The sequence below is a fragment of the Strix aluco genome, chromosome 1 (genome assembly GCF_031877795.1).
Source record: "Strix aluco isolate bStrAlu1 chromosome 1, bStrAlu1.hap1, whole genome shotgun sequence".
In the NCBI taxonomy this organism is placed as follows: domain Eukaryota; kingdom Metazoa; phylum Chordata; class Aves; order Strigiformes; family Strigidae; genus Strix; species Strix aluco.
The window spans coordinates 110,947,239-110,964,876 of NC_133931.1; the positions used below are offsets into that span (position 1 = coordinate 110,947,239).

The 17,638-nt window shown below is 41.8% G+C and overlaps 1 protein-coding gene across 3 annotated transcripts in view; it reads right to left on the minus strand.

The window, feature by feature from the left end:
* PRKAG2 (protein kinase AMP-activated non-catalytic subunit gamma 2) overlaps positions 1-17,638 on the minus strand; it is a 223,368-nt gene that overhangs the window by 135,876 nt on the left and 69,854 nt on the right. For all 3 annotated transcript variants that reach the window (XM_074831161.1, XM_074831170.1, XM_074831179.1), the window contains exon 3: positions 7,718-7,997. In XM_074831161.1, the coding sequence (XP_074687262.1) occupies positions 7,718-7,997 (280 nt within the window). The remainder of the gene's footprint in view (positions 1-7,717; positions 7,998-17,638) is intronic.

Genomic DNA, 17,638 nt, shown 5'->3' on the forward strand with positions numbered 1-17,638 from the left:
TTCTTTCATTCCATATTTTTCCACATCAGAAAACTGATTGATTCAACATTTATCATGTTTATTCAGCCCATTTTTGAGGCATTTTCCATGGACTTTATCTAAGAAGCTGAGAACCCATGGTATCTGTAAAGTTTGGATCTGGTATCTTAAGTGATTAATAATACTTCTGACTCTAACCACATATCAAAAGAGCTTGGATGCACACTGCATTTTCATGGGATCATGACAAGCATTCACAAGATGCAGATAAAGCAATGTACTTAACATTAAATGTATGAACAAACCTACTAAAATAAACAGCATTTCTCCAGCACTTATAACCAAATACTTGCTTACGGACTAAATTCTGAAATGATTGATCTAAATGGAAAATAGACACATAAATGAGTTTGAAAATCTGCTCCTACATGTATTCCTGCATTTTTAAACTACAGATAAAAAAAAACCCAACCCACAACCACAAAAAAAATCCTCCACAACTTATATCCAAACGATTTCCTCTGATTAGACAGCTTGAGACTTTAAAACTCTTTAGCTTTACTGTTGCTTACATTACTACCTGTGGGGGGAACAAAGTCACATGCACATGAGCGCTGCCCTGCAGACTTCTCTTATCAAAGGACACAAAGAAGACCAGCAGTGAAAGGCCACCAGCGTTCATCAACCTTTGGAGATGTTCAAATTGTAGTTTCTATTTCCCCTGCATGAAAGTAGCACTGTCTAAAAGAGCAAATACAAAACTAAGGTCTTGTCTATACATCAAAAGAAATAATAACCTGGTTGTTTTTTAAAAGTCTGATCATTTGTAGCATGTTCCAGAGTTGAAACCCCAGGAAAGAGATAGAAGATGAAAATGAATCTGGTCGCAGGTCTGGCCCATACTCTACAGTTGAAATTTAGAGACTGAAAAACTTCCCCTTTTTTGCATCATTGCATCTATATGATTAGTGATTTGAAGATAGTCTGAAAAATCCTTCTTGCCTAGAAAGAGTGGTAAAGAATATAAAAGCATACTGGATGTAATCCACCTATGCAGATAACACTGACCATGGGAAACTAAGGTGAAATGGGAAGCGCATTGACAGATACCTCCAAATAAACTAAGACCAATCACCATAGGCACATTTTAACCAGAAAAATCATCTGCTGCTGACAGCAGATGTCACTAACTGGCAGGAGAAACCGTGCTGAATGTGGCTAGTCTTTGGCCATGCAAAGCTGTGTGCAGCACCAGCCTGGCTGCAGACATGCTGACACATGTTGTCTGCAAAAAGTAATTTTTCTAGCGTAGACAAGAAAGGAACAGTGGCAGTCCCCCTATCTGCCTCCGTGGGCAAAGCAAGATTGAAAAATTTTATGGTTTTGCACAGCAGTACTGGAAAAATAAAGCAAGACAAATGGCCCTGCTCCTTTCCTAGGTTTTATGGGATGACAGTGGAAGAGCCTATGCCACCCTCCCAAGGTGAACCTGGACTGAGCAGCCCCATCCTTCCCCAAGCTGGTCCCCTTGTCCTGCACAGCGAGGGTAGTCACAGCCAGAAATCAAAGCTGCGTCATGGCCTTTCCCTCTGGCATCCCACCCACCTGCCCGTTCAGAAGGCAGGGGGACTGTGAACACAGATAAAAAAACTGAAGATGGAAGAGGCCTTAGCTATTTGGCATCCTGATGCAGGTTATAATTGATGGTTCTCTACAGCTGTGGTCCGAAGGCTGGGAGGGTCCAAGACTATGGGATGAATTCATTGATTTAGCAAAGCAAAATCCAAATATAGACTCCAGCAGCTGGCACAAGGAAGGACAGCCCATTGCACAGCACCAAGTGTCGTGGGAAGGTATTCCTAAAGAGTAATGGTGGAAAATAGCTTGAGTCAACAGTACATGAAAAGCCTGTGCCTGGCTACTGACCCTCCACAACAGCCTTTTCTCGGACTAAACTCCACTTCACTGCAAGTTATTACCTAAATGTCATGAATATAGAGTAAAATCTTGGGGGGAAATGAGTTTCGGTTTAAAGCTTGAAGAAAAGTTTTAGCACACATCAGCCACACTCAGGAAGCCTTCAAGGGAGCAGAGCTGAATGTCGCAACGTGAAACCCTGCAGGGTTTTTCCCGTTTCTTCCCTGGGCTATTGCAAATGAGAGCTACTTGCTCCATCTACGGGTAAAACTTAGTACAGACATAAGCTTTTCTTACAGACAGCATAGTCTAACCACAATATGTTCACCAAGAAAATAAATTATTAGAATGAGTAAAATATATGACAACCTTTCTGTATTGCATCCTGCAGTCTTCTGAAAAAAAAAAAACTATCTGGTCCTTTATTATTGGAGCACTAGGAGCCCTCCTTATAGATTATTTTAGGCACCACAGTTAATAGTATTGAATTTCAGAAGGAGAAAAATTACTAAGAGAAGACAGAATATTAAAACTTTATATCAAAAACCTTTTTCCTCAAATATAGTGCAAATCCACTGTCATTCCAATCTGACCACCAGCTTCAAGGTGTTTGAAAGCTGTGTAATTTTCGATTCACAGTTCTGTAAACAACCTTTAATTCTGAGCTAAATTTATCTTTTGATCCCATCCACCACAGCCCAAAGCTCTAGGTCAATGGAAACCTTTTAATTGATTTCCTTTTGCTATTAAAACTGGCAGCACCATCAATGTGTCATGAGTATTGCTGCTACTTGAACTGATGGTTTTGGAAGGGGAAGCAGGACTGGAAAATGCCCTGTTGTCCTTTCAAGGGGGCATTCAGCCCCATGGAAAAAGCTACTTTTTAATGACTTAAATTTCACTCAACCATCTACTTTTAATAAAATATTCAGGGTACTTGATTTTAGCCTATCTGCAGGGGTAGCTCCCTAACTTCCACCCAGTAAAATAAAGCTTTCCTCATTTATTTGTATATGTATTTGCTCTGAAGGGAGAGCTCCTGCAAGAAAAGTGTAATCTGAATTGTGCATTTCCCCAGTGCAGGTCATCCTCCTGTGTTTACTTTGGATCACCTCAGTTTGCTTTTGTGGGAGTAAATTTGTGCTGCTTTTTTCTCTTAGCATTATACTTGCTTATGCAAACTGGTACACAAGAGAAATGCACTCCCATCACAGCCAAGACTCAATAATGTCTTAGAGCATCAGGTCCCAAGTTGTTCTTCATGACAGCAATTCATGCAGTTTAGAGCAAACCTAAGACAAGCTGGGAAGCAGTTCCACAATACCAATTTTGAAGTCACATTTCACAGCACCTCAAACTTCAACTTGCACCTCTTCACTCATCCTTTGTTCCTGTTGTCCCTGAAAAACATCTAGGAATTCGGTGTCAGCTCTGTAGAAGCCTCCTGCTAGCTACAGGTCACTTCAATTTACTCATTTCTTCCTATCCAATTCAAATGTAATTGCTCAATGTTTCACAGCTGCTCATGTGCCCACACTGGGTAAAACCCAGGTACTGAGCTCTACATCTCATAGAGCCAAGTCTTCACTTGCAGAAGGTGCCTGGCTTTGGGAGGTGTCAGGTGGGCAGCACTGGGTGGGACTGCATCTACCAAGCTTCATAGTGTGGAGGAGCAGCATTAGCAAGTCATCTGCACCACCTCAAAGCCAAGCTTAATTCATCCCAAATCCATATTCATTTTTCAATTGTCAGTCTAACAGTACTGTTGCAAAGAAATTCTCAGACAAAAAGAAATTAAAAAGCCAAGAATTAAATTTCAAAGCACTTGTGCAGAAACCCAGCACGCAAAGAGTTGTTGTGGATTTTTCTGCGGTGAACTTCCCAAACCGAAGGGGTTGCACCAGTGGCCAAGCACATGCCTCACCCAAAAAGGTCCCCACAGAGCCTCTTCCAGAGGGGCCTGAGATGGATTTGTTGCCTTTTCTAAAGTGGCACACTGGATATAAAGCCCCAACCAGCAGTTTACTGTTTTGAAGCTGTACTTACAAAATACCTTCAAGTGGCTGGCAGCCAAGTACACGTTGTGGGAAGGTATTTTTTCTTTCAAGGCAAATCTTTTGTCAGATCAGAGATGTGGGGTTATGACCAGATGCTGAACCAAAGGGAAAAGACACAAAGATGAGCTTTTGACTATTGCCAAAACAAGTGATACAATATTAAAGATGAGCAAAAGCTTTAACTTAAGTAGAAAATATTTTAAGCCTCATGTCTGCAAATCACTTTCTGTTTTAATATCGTCCTACCCTAGCCACTAATGCCTTTCCTAAACTGCATATATTCAAAAGGCAAAATAACAGCTGGGAAAAGAGCAACTACATGGGAAAGAAAGTGCTGTGAATACCACACATAGCCTTTAAAATGAAAACAACCTAGGAAGAAGTTGCTTCCAAGAAAAACAAGGAATATGCGGAGTAACAGGTTAGTCTGTGTTTTGAACAATGTGTGGGAGAAGGAAGTTGAGGGAAGATGGGGTATGATATTTAAAACAAAGACTGCATATACTTCCCCCACATACTGCTCCATAATAGGGAAAGGAGTGCAGCACAGACTCATTTCAGATACAGTTGGGGACAAAAAGCCCCCCAAGCCCCTGTGAACTTTTATCTGCTGCTTTTTTTTTTTTTTTTTTAAATTGCAGATTGCCTGGATAAAATACAGATTTGCTATAAACCCAAAGGGAAGGCTCCAGTGCACAGCTTCCCAGAAGAGCTGTGGCTGGGAGGGGCCTCTGGAGGGCTCTGGTCCAACTCCTGCTAAGCTTTAAGGTGAGGTGCTCAGAGCCTTATCCAGTCAATTTATTAAAATCTGCAAGGGCAGCAATTTCACAGCCCCTATGGACCCCTGCTCTGATGTCATATCACCCCCATCAAGAATGTTTTTCTTACACCTGCCTGGAGTTTCTCTCGATGCCTCCTACCCTTTCACTGGGCATACTTGAGATGCCCAGCACTGCCTTCTCCATAACCCTGTTAGGTAGATGAGGACAGCAAAAAGGTCTTCTCCTCCTTCTTCTTCTTCTTCCTTATACACCACGTGCCCCAGTCCCTGACTAACATAGTGGCCCTTTGCTGGACCAGTATGTCCCTGTCTCTCTTGTACTGGGAAGTCCAGAACTGGACCAAGCACTGCAGATGTGTCTCACACATCTCTGAGCAGATGGGGAGGATGACTTCCCTTGACCTGCTGGTGATGCTCTTCCTAGTGCAACTCAGCAAATTAGTATTAATTTTCATTTTTAATACTATTAACCCAGCACCAGCTGGGCTGTAAAGGCAGGCAAGCGTGGCAAGTCCATCTGATTTCAATGCACTCACAGTTTCAGAACTGGTAAAGCAACCTAAGTCCCATTTTAACACAGGTATCCCAAGCAGCTTGAGAAAATGGGATTTTTATTGCATAGGCCGTGACAATTTTGAGCAGTGAAGCATTTATGTACCTTCAGAAATGCAAAGCCATGTGCTGGTTTAGCTTTTCTCAGGGCTCTTCAGCACTGCATCTGTGCAAAGGTCTGAGATATCTGGTCTGAGGAGTGTCTGAGAAGTCTTGTCATTCAGGAAATGCTGTTCAAGCCACAGAGGCTTTGTTCTGAGTGGGACGTAACCAATTACCTTTTTGTTTTGTAATACATAGGGTTATTCTTTATTTGCGAAGTAGCAGAATGCAAAAGTTTTGCTTGTGAAAAGCAAATACAACAGAAATGGTAACCCATACATTTCCTGAAGTCCTGAAAAGGTTTTGTTAAATAACATTCAATAAAATTTAATTAAATTCAGTAAACCCTAAGAGTGTAATTCATTACCAACCCCTGTTTATCACATTCTGAATAAAATCTACTCTAACATGGTAGTGAATGGTATGTATCTGCATGAGTCTCTCTGTAAGAGAGCTAAAAGATGTGAAAGCACATGGTGAGAAATGTTCTGTTTTGCAAAAAGCTGCAGAACGGGAAGAGTTATCAATTTAAACACCAATTTTAATCATTGTGCCTCTTCCAAGAGGCTGTCACTCCTGCCTGAAAAACAAAAGACCATGAACACACAAGCCCAGCACAATTCCTGCAACCCTCTCTGGAGCAGCAGGGTCATGGGTATCTTCTGTTAGCTCAAATATAGCATGGCCCTGTTCCAAGCCTGTTCCTGCGACAGTGATGTGACCTTATCAAAAGGATTTTGCTGACTACTGAAAGATTCCTTTATTTAGTATTCTGTTGTACCTAGCTAGGACTTAAATAGTGCTGTTTGCTTGGATAACTTGATTAAAAAGTCACACGATGGCTTTGCTATGCATTGTATATTGATGTTATTCATATAGCAGCAAGCCCTTCTCTGCATACTCACGTCAGCAGCATATTGTCTATGCCATATTTAAACCTATGTGGACTAGCAAAAATAACTTAAATGGACTTCAATTATTGTGAGGCTCAAAAAAGGGGGGAGCATAAAAACATATTTGAACTTCAAGCAAAGAAGAACAAATGTCCTTGAATAGAAATGGTGCTTGGAGTCTACTTGGAGTCCTTCAGAAACAGACTCCTACTTTCAGTTTCCTGAAGGTGTTTTAGAGAGAAACAAGGACTGGAAAAGAAGCCATTTCAATTAAGCTGAAGCAGAGCTTCTGATAACCGTAAAGAAAAATCCTACATGGGTTTGTATAGCTGTGCTCTTGTGCACAAAAGTCACTATGAAATCACTTGTTCTGATTAAAATCAACATTTTTAAGGGAAATTCTGATGAAGAAAACCAAGAAGGTCCTCTATACTATTTAAAAGTCACTGAAAGCTATCAGTACGTTGCAGGAAACATACAGCCAAATGTAGGTATATGCATCACTAATCTTGTACCTACGTTGTCACAGAAGATTTGCCAACAGTTTATCATTGAGTTATTTCTTCTGTTCACAGAAGGAAAACTCACTGTGGTCTCACAATCCAGCACCCTCAGTGACAAGATATTATCCCTCTCTTTCCCCTGTAACTCTCTTCCCTTCCTACAGGCACTAACCCCTTGGGTACACCAGGTTTGGTTTGTAGACCAGCACTGGGAACCTTTATTCAGCAAGAAAGTTTTAAAATCGAAGCCTGTTCTCAATCCTGCTCAGTTCTGAGTCTTAATGGTGTGTTAGCTCACAGGCTGCTGAAGAGGTAAAATTTCTGCCTGCCTGATATAAAGCAGGCAAGTGCTCTGAACCATAGAGGTCTATGATGCCTTTCATACTCTGGCAGAGGAGCTCAAACACTCCCTTAATGGTCATTTGATTGGAAACACATCATTTACTTCTATCCAGCAAAGGCCTCTTTCACCTCCTACAATAGGACAAAGAAATATCAATTAAAAAACCAGCTGAAATTCTCTATGGAGTCTACAGAAGCGAGTCTCCCTTAGCTCCCGAGATGATGTCTTTTCTGTGCCAACCTCCACCACAAATCCCATGAATATCTCCAGCTATTCTCAAGTCCTGGAGCTGATGTTCAACCAACCTCAGTGAAACCACCCAGAAAACTCCCATTAAGGTGGGTGCAGGATTTCTAAGCAAAGCTTTAAAGCATGATTTCCCTCCTCAGCCCTGCATAGGTGTCCACGGCCCTGCAGAGGTCATATCCTGATGGCCAGCATGTCAGAAACCCAAAACACATGGTCAGTGAAAGCGATAATGAACAATTAGCACATGCCTCATCTGCACTTACTTCACTACCGCAGGTAAAGAATGGGCCAAGCCCAGAGGTACCGTGTATCTTCCTGAAATAACATGAGCAATTTCTTACTTTTTCTTGATCTGGAGAAAAACTTGATGCCCCCAGGAGAGGTAGACGGGTTAGAATTGGGGGAGGACTCTTTGGAGGAGGACCTGAAGATCCCACTGAAGCTCATTCGGCGTGGGGAGCGTGGGGGAGACTCCTGGTAGGGGAAGGGGAACACTGTTTTGGGTGACCCGGGGCTATGTTTGGATCTCACAGGGGCAGAAACGGGGCTGGATGGTCGGTTCTGAAGCCCTTTTGAGAAAAGGCCTTTTGAGGGACTGCCAGCAGAGTAGCTTTCTTCCACCTAAGGAGGAGAGAAAAAGGAAGAAAATCACCATTAATTCAGGTCAGCTTGGGCCATCAGGATCTCTGAATTTGTCTTAACACAGTCAACTACTGTTTATTTGGGTGGTGGATTAGCCAGACCTCACCTTCCCCAGCACCTGCCTCCACTGACAGGCTTCATGCTGCCCCTTGTTCTTAAAGATTCCCTGAGTTTCACAAAAAAATTACAACATGCGTGCATACATTTTATTATCACATATATAAAGCAGGATTTTCTTTACTGCTTTTATTTGCCACACATCTCTCTTCCTTCCCTGGACAACTGGAAGATGACTGTCAATGAATTTATTTAAAGCTATGAATGATTGCTATTAAGGAAATACAGCGCCCCAAAGTCTTCCTCCTGAATTTAAGCACCTATCTACAGTACTTACATCTCCATCGCACAATATGACACAGCACAGTGCCCAAGTTCCCAAGCGCCTGAGAGGCCTCTACAATGCTGGCCACAGCCACAACTGTGGGATTGCAACTCCAGTCCCAAAAATAGAGGAACCATTTTAGAGTGATGACATTCCCGCTAATTACCCTGTCCCCAAGCTTGGGTATGACCTTTCGAACAGCTGTATCTCTTTTGGGACCTGTGCTGGCTTTCCAGCTAGCCTGAATATCTATGCACAACACAGCACTGCAGTGTGTGGGCTCGCACAGCGAGGGGCAATAAAAATCCAGAAAAGCAAACAGAAAAAAAAAGGAGCAAAGATTACATTCTCCCCACATACAATTAACAGAAGCTGACCCAAAACCTCTGTGGGATTTGCCTGTGCCTGGGTTATACGTAGAGTCTGTTTCCTTCTGGATGCACAAAGTACTTCTGTGGGTATGAGGCTGTTTTCTTAGCTGGGGGTGTTTCTTATGAATGAAGGGCTCTGTTCCTGGCAAAAGGCAGCAGTGGGTTTTAGGTCTCCAGGGGATGCATAAGCAAAGGCCACGATGTATGTGCCCATGGGCACAGTGTGCCACTGAGTTTCCAGCCCTTTGCATGCCTGCTCCTCAGGCAGTCACACAACACAAAACAGGAGGTATGGAGCAGACAGCAACTTCTACCTGCGAAGATGCCACCCAAGGTGTGTCAGTCTAGTTATGTATGGGCGTTGTTGCCATGGGAGTCATTGTAAGGAAAAATAGCATCTTTTATTAGGATGACTTAGACAAAAGAGGAGATGAAAGAAAGCCTCATAGGTATGTATGCCCTCCTTTGGGTCAGTGAAGGGCTTGTGAATATGAATCCAGATAAAAATGGTCAGCTGAGTTTAAAACACATATGCAATTAACTTCCTTTCAAAATAATGTTTAGCCACAGCTCCAAAACACTTGTAGAAATATGTACAAGCAGCACAATAGCCAAATAGCTGCTCCCTCCATAACATAGGATCCCACTTCTTGTAATCTTTTCTGTCTCCTGCACATACACTTTGGACCAGGTCCTCTTTTCACTTGGGATGGGACAGAGCTGGAATGGGTTCTGCTCTGTGGGAATTGTAGAAGGGCCTGCAGAGAGCGTGGTCCCTCATTTGGAAAAGTTTCTAAGCTAAAAGGCAAGTGACATTTGGTCTGGGAGATGGACACAAATAGCATGGGTCACTAGGAGAGGCATGGAGATGCGTCAGCACAGCCCTGGACAGCTGATGAATTCTGCTCTGTGCTCCTCTGCACAGCACGGAGATGTCTGGGAAGAGACACAGCAGCTTTTTACACCTGCACACTTATTTTTGACAGCATGGACAAAAATATCTCAAAAATATACCTGTCCTTTTGCAGATGAATTAGGGGAGCAGTTGCCATCAAAGGGACATTTTCGGAAAAGATAAATCAATTCTAACTGAAGTAATGGGTACCAAAAGCAGCAACAGACTCTTGACAGTATCCATAAGAGAAGAAAAAAGTAGTGTTTCATGCTTAATGCAGTGGCCTGAGCCTCAGGTTTGCCTCCCGTGGATTCTGTGTGCAATCTTGAAAACTCATTTCATATTACACATCTATTCCACCATGAGGACCATATCTCCTTTATTCCCACTCAAAGTCCTCTGGCACACAGATGGTCTCCCGGTGAGTATTTATCAAGAATAATAGGGTACAATCCCTCAACTGAGACCTGGAATAATAACCACACTATAAGTAAATTAATAAACAAATTGCGCTTTTGTCATGGGTAAAATAGTCCCAAAGTGATAGCTTTTTCAAAAAAACTCATTAACTTTACTCAAATATCATCTGTAAATCATCTGAGACTACTTTTATGTTGCTCTGTTCACAACTATACAGCCCAGGAAACAATCAAGTAGTGCAACGCCACCTCCTTTTGCATTGCAATTTAAAACTGTCTGTTGCCAAATATACTGCCTGAAAGTGGAGAGTAAGAACATCTTCAAGTTCACTTTAATCATAATACAAATCTGCCACTACTATTGTAATTTAAGACTGCTTCCAGGATGGTAATTTCATTATAATTTTTCCTAAAGTGATGAACCATGACATTTGTAAAGCTAAGAGAAGGACGTCATTCTGGTGCTACCCTTAATATTTCATGTTATCTTTGCTGCATGATTGTTTGGTTATAACAACACACCAATAGGAGACACTTTTAAAAGACTATCATGTCCTCACATGCTAAAGCAATTCTAGTAATGTAAAATGTAAAGCAACAATTTGTCAAAAACATCAGTATTCCCTTGTATGCGCAAGTCAAACACAAAAGCAAATTGTTCTCAAATTCTGAGCAGAAGCGGTGGAATGTTTTTATTTATTGCAATCACAACCAGTTGCTTTCTCTCCATCACGCCAGGCAGATGAATTAGCTAACTGTCTGAGCACCAGGGGCACGCTGCTAAATACACATGTGCATGCTACTAAATTAAAGGAAATTACTACATCGAATTCTTCCCCAGCCGCTCCACATGTTAATTATACACAGGTTACACCCACCATCAAAGCAGATAAATACCTGTGATTTTGCTTTGGGAATTACAACAGGATTGCTTTCTTAGAAGATTATTTGAGGTTAACAGATCGCGAGTTTTAAAAGATGATTAGGTGCTTCTGTGAGTAAAATCAGCAGCAACAACAGTTATCACAGCATATACAAGAGTCACAAGGCAATGTTAATTTTCATGTTTCAGCTGGGAATGTGGAAGAATCTCTGCTGTGGAATAAACCCCACCATCCTACGCAGACTTGGTGTGACGACTCTGGCAGTGGTGCTAGAGGCAGGTTACACAGCTAGATGGATCATCAGCCTGTTCTTCATGCTTTTTGGACTCACTTACTGAAGCTATGACAGGCAGGTGGGCACAAAACTCCCACATGTGCTTTGGAAAGATAACTATTCGCCCAGCTGAGCTGTAGCGGCAAAAGTATCGCACCCTGGTTTCCTACATTAATAACCCTTGTACATCAGTTTGTGCTGGTCCAGGAAAAGCAGTAAAGTGAGAATGGGCAGAAATATGAAACATACCTAATAAATGCACGTGGTGATATGGCTTGTTTGACCCTGACTGGATAATTGGCCTTTTGGAGATAAGGAATCCAAACATACAATGCAAGTACAATACAAATCAATGCACAAATAAGGTCTAATCAAACAAGCTGAAAAATTCCTCTAAGTGTGAAGAGTATCACCTAATTAAAAACACAAACCAACACCAACAAAACATTCCCTGTGTTGGCTTTGTGCAGTGCATATACAGGATCTTTGAACTCTGTGCCTAACCTTGGACTCTTTAAACCTTACAAGTGGTTATGTCGGAGACAAATGTCAGCTCCTGACTGTATGTCTGCAGAGAACAGTGCAGTGGGTAAGACTAAATCAGCAGCTCAGTAACAGTGCCAGTTCAAACCTACCCTCAGCCTACAGCAATGTGCTCCCTGGTGAGGTTAAGCAACCAAGCAGAGCCCCCTGATACATCAGACGGGCTGTTTCTAGCAACTGTCTCCGCTTGTTCAAGGCTAAACCAGTTACCTTACATCGCACTGAGTAAATATATCCTAAAATGCTGTAAGACACTACCAGTCTTTATGCTTCGGAGCATAAAAGGATCCTCAGCTGGGCACCAGGGAGAGACTTTGCTCTGTTGTATACACCAAATGATTTTAGGCAGGTTTCTAAAATATATCCAGAACTAGCCACTGTTGAAAATAAAGCAACAAAATGAGACATGTCTTACAGTGCTTGGCATCTAGTAGACTTAACATCCAATTTTTTGAATGAAACGTAAAGTGATAGTGTGGCACCTGCCCCAAGCACAGCAGCTCTGGAAGATTTCAACACAAGAAATAGCATCCTGAAAGATGTCCCTGTCATTTCACCTGGATAAGGGAATCTTTCTCTCTTCCTCATCTTTTCTTCCTTTCTCCTAGCTACGCATGTTAATGGCTCAGAGTCATCCTGTGATGCACCAGCAGACCCACAACTTCATTTTCAACAGACAAACTCCTAGACAACAAATTCCCAATGTGAACTACTACCAGTCCCAGACCACCCCCTACCAGTGAATGAAACAGCTGGACAGAGGCTCAAACCATTGAGCAGTTGTCCATACCGCTTCCCCGCTCACTCACCATCTGATGAGGATTTAGTCTCTGCCATAAGAACTCCTCAGGTGCTGCCTTGGCTTAGAGAGAGCACAAGCCAGGGACAGTCCCGGGTTGTATGTGGCCACCCTGCTCTAGTGGGTGCAAGAGTTTGGCTCTGCAACAGGACTGTGCCCAAGCCCTTCATCTCTGGGCCAAAAGTACACTCCCTGACCTCTTTTATTTATTGCTCCTGTTGACAAATCCCAAGTGAACAACCTTGTTCAGGAGTGCTGTTAAGAATTATCCATCCTGAAGGTCATGCAGGTCTTCCTGTATAAGGTCCTTCCCTATGATGAAAAAACCACCTCTCTCAGCATGATCAACAAATTTGGTCAGTATGCTTCTGTTTTTCATCTCAGCCTTACTAGCAAAGACCAGTCCCAGGACTGAGCTTGGGGAAACCCCACCAGTTCTGTCCCTCCACCCAACAGTCATCCTTTCAATACCACTCTGCCAACTTTCCCCTCATCTATTTTCTTACCTGACTCTCAATTCTTCATCTTCTTTTACAAGAAACATTAAAGTGCATTACATTTAATCACTACCATATGATAATCCCCAACACAATGTGCTAAGAGACCAAACTATTCATACTTCACCACGAACTAGTCTCTTGTCCTCCACACACCAACCATTTCAGTCCTGTCTCTTCTCACTCATGGGCAGAAATTTTCCCAACATTGTTGTTTTCTTTCCCATGCTTTGTATTGAAAATTTGATCCCTCCATTTTACCAAATAAAGTCCTCTCTAAGAAGCCATTTCTGCTCCCAGCCTAGAATTTAAGGATCACTTAACTGCAGGGAAGTATCCTGCCAAAGCAACGTGCCCAGAAAAATGAACGAGCTCTGCTGAGAAAGCCCTGACTACGCAGAGCCAGAGGCTGTGTTGGAGCCAGGGAAACCCAGGCACTGTCCATGTCCCTGTCACAGCACCTCTTCACAGCCCTCTCCTCTGCTCCTCTGCCAGGGTGCTCCAGGAACAGGTCCTTTCTTGAGCACACAGCCTTCCACACAGGATGCCCGCCCTGAAAAACCTCTGGCTCTTGTTCAGTTTCTGTTGAATTTAGATTAATTTTTCAGAACAGGCTGAAAAAATAATCTGTCTGAAATATGAATGGGCTCAAGCTAAACAGCCTTTCAAAATGCTTCTGAATTTAAGTGAAAGTTACTAAATGCTCCTGAGCACTGTTCTTTTTTCTCCAACTCCGAACAGTTAGGACATTTATGGACCATTTGAGTTCTGTTCGCTTTTACAACAGTGAGTTATTTGACCTTTATTTTGCCTCTTCACTTAAAAATTTTTTTGAAAGGCAAGTAACAGAAAAGGACTCCCCCCCTCCCACCATCCTTGACAGGGACAATAAACACAATTAGAGACGATACACCAGATAGATGTCTGTACTTGTTTCCCGCCCTTCCACTGAATCTCAATAAAAAAGGCCTTTGATAAAGTTAATTGGATGATTCTCTCATTCTGCTGGAACAAAAGAGCTCACAGAAACACAAGAGCTGACTTCATTAGACTGAAAGGTAATGAAGGACTTACTCTCCCAGGCACCATGTGGTCACATTCACCACCGCTAGTTCCCTTGTTTCCGCATGAGCAGTAACAATTGAGATGACAACGTATTTTACGGGATCAGAGATGTCACTTCCCAAAACTAAAGTACAATGACACTTTCCCAAATTAAAATACAATGGGATGCGGCTGGCTGGTCTGGCAGGCTTGGAGAGCTCTGCATTGCTGTACAGATGGCTGAGTAAGGTTTCCAGCAGCGAGCGGGGCTGCTCAAAGGCAGAAGCAGGCTTGAGGAAAGGTGAAAGCAGGGCTGGCTCCCCATCCACTTCCTAACCCTTAACTGGATTTATTTTAAAGCAATGGATGGGAAGGAGCGATGCACATGACAGTGTAGTGGTTGTCCTACATGGTCTTGCCCTGAGGCTCACTGCATTCACTGCAGGTGCCCCATGCCAAGGCTGCAGCACCATCCACGACACGCTCCCCATCCTCTCTGCTCATAAAGAAATGGATAAATAAAAGACTGGGAAAAAATAAACCAAAAGGAGATTTATTACCTAGTGAAGGGGGGGCTAAAAATGGCATTTTTTTTGTTTCTCCTCCCTGTTCCAGGGGCTGCTCATGCAGTTCCCATGAGTCACCGGACAAAACAAAAACAATGCTGGGACCAGGAGCAGAACAAAGCACTCCTCAGTGTCCTTTAATATTGGAGTCACTCCTCAGATGTTGTCTGATCCTAGTTCATCAACACTTTCTTGCATTACCGGTAGCAGAGCTGTGAGTCAGTGCCAAATTCAGTCATAACAAAACTTCTACTTTTCAACCTATTCCTTTGTTCGTACATCCAAAAAACAAACTAATCCTTTAACCACCATGTCACATTCAGAATCCACGTACAGCTGATAACCTATAGCTATTCTCAAAGTCTAATCAAGGCTTTGTGACAGATTTCCCAAACACTAAAGTCTGCATTATTTGCTCCTAGGTGTAACCAATCACAATTTGGCCAAATTGAGATGAGCTGTTTGTTTGCAAAATGTGTTTTAAGTGATTCAGGTCATTCTGCATTGGAGACATTCCTGCTCAGAATTTACCACTCTTCCCCCTCATTTTTGTATGAACTACAAATTTTATCAGTAATGAGTCTGTATTTCTTTCGATAAAGTATGATATAGTATAGCAACAGAATGTTTTGTCTGCCTAGAAACAAAAATTTCCACTGATGAGTCTCAATTTATTTTATCAGCCAGGTTTTGATTCATTTAATAGGCTCCGTGTTTATCCAGTATCATTACAGTTTCTTAAATCAAAATATCTTGTGCTACTTTTTAATATACATGACATCGACACTATGACATTTTCCAAACAGATTTATAATTCATTTAAAACCTCACATTTGTTCAATAAGAACTGCTTATCATTAATTCCAATCCAAATGAGTCTATTATAATAGCATCATTAACTATCCAATATTAGATATGTCATTGTTTTGCCCAGGACTAATGTTAGACTGACAAACCTGTAAATTATCCTAATTATAAACATTGTAAATATTAACACAGTAATTGCTTTTTTTGCAGTCTTTTGGAACTTCATCTCTGCTCCAAGATTTATTCAAAATCAGCACTAGCCAGAGAAAGGTCTGTCAATTCATTTAAGGGTGTTTTATGAGAGTTGTTTGGATTTCATTTTAAGATGTTTAGCCTTAGCATCTTTTGCTTTAAATACACTTAAGTCATTAATAGGACAGAGTCACCATTGTCATCTAAGATAAACACCTCACCAGCTTTTTCCCCATGTAGAGAAAAGAATTTTCAATGCACACTTCTTTTCCAAGCTTTCTTCTGTATTTTAATGAAAATTCCATTATTTCCATAAATGAATGGATCAATATTATTCTTCAAACTTCTCTTCTTCCTCCTCCTCCCTTCTCCATCTATAACTTGCTAGCTGCCTCCCCATGGACAATTTTCTTCCTGTGCCATTTTCTTCTCTCTAATCATTCACAATCCTGGGCTTTCAGCTGAAAGCGATGGCTATCGGTTTCCTATAATTTCCACACCTTATCCTTTAACCTACATTTAAAATGAAAGATCTATAAACATTCAAAGTGTTAAGACCTCTAAAATTGATAGAGCCATTTGGGTGCAGAAGGGTACTCATCCCTGACTGCTGCCCTGCCACACTGTACCAGAATTATTTTCTGAATGATGCTCCACATCACTCATGATTTTCCAGGCCTCTAAACTGCCCCTCCTCCACCTTCTTTTCCCAGACTGAGGAAATGAAGTAAATCTAATTGCTTCTGAGCTCCCGGTTGTCCTTGTCTATACTGCTTTAATGATCCTCCAAGGTTCCTCTGCAACAAGGATTCAAGCCACTTCTGGAGAGTCCTAGCTTTGGGACAATCAGAAATACCAGTTGTTTTAGACAAAGCTACCAGCGCAAGCATTAAGACATTTTGTCAGGCAATAAGAAGGGCCAGAATACCTGCCACAGGCACAAGAGCTACCTTCCTCCATCACACCACACCAAAAACTTCTACACAAGAGTCCTCACAGTATTATATTCTCCATCTTCAACAGAGGAAAGTGAAATATACCCCTATGCTCTTTCTGCCATCGGTCATAAAAGAAAGAAGAATGCACCATTTATAATAGTAACCATGTTAATGAGAAGTGATTAAAGCTAAACTTCGGGAAATGTGTGTCACACTCCCAATGCTGCCAAAAAATTCCTATGTATCTGAACCTGAACAAATAATTCTGCACATGATTTTCCTAGCTGTGTAATGAGGATTGTTGTCACAGAATAATGATCGAGAGACACTTGCATAGTAAAGTGCTGAGGATCTCTGTGAAGAATGTTAATTCAGTTTCTAAAAGCCTTTCACGGAAGAATTAAACTAATGGCAGATTGGAAAGATGGGTTGTGAACTACTCTTCTCTACCTTGATCTGTAGCCCCAGCAACAGAAGAGTTAAGTGCAGAGAGACATCCTTAATCAATCGCCTGTCTCCAGCATGACTGATGAATGGAAAGGCCACACCACTGATGGAATACTGACTTTTGATATACAAAAGTTACACACCATACTGTGATTTCAAACTGGAACAAAGAAAAAACATCTCACTTGAAAGTGAAGAGTAACTTGGGGACTTCTTTATGCAGCACCAGTAGGGACTGGCAAACTTTTAGTTAGAATTAAATAAATACTGCAGTCTGATGCTACTCATCGTTCACTAGGGGCAAAGATCCCATCCTTCACATTGAGGAAAACGATATATAGGATGTGATGGGTGGCAATGGATTTTATTAGATTTGTTTCTCATCAGAAGTTGGGCACTGCCAGCTCATTTCTTATCACTTTGTTGCGTGTTTTGAACAGAGCTTCAAGTATAATGTTAGAAAAAACTGGGTCTTACACACTCAATCAAAAAGGTCAGTTAAAGATGCAATTTCAGATGTTGAGCCCCAGTTGCATGGTTATTTCAAAGTTAATTGCACTTC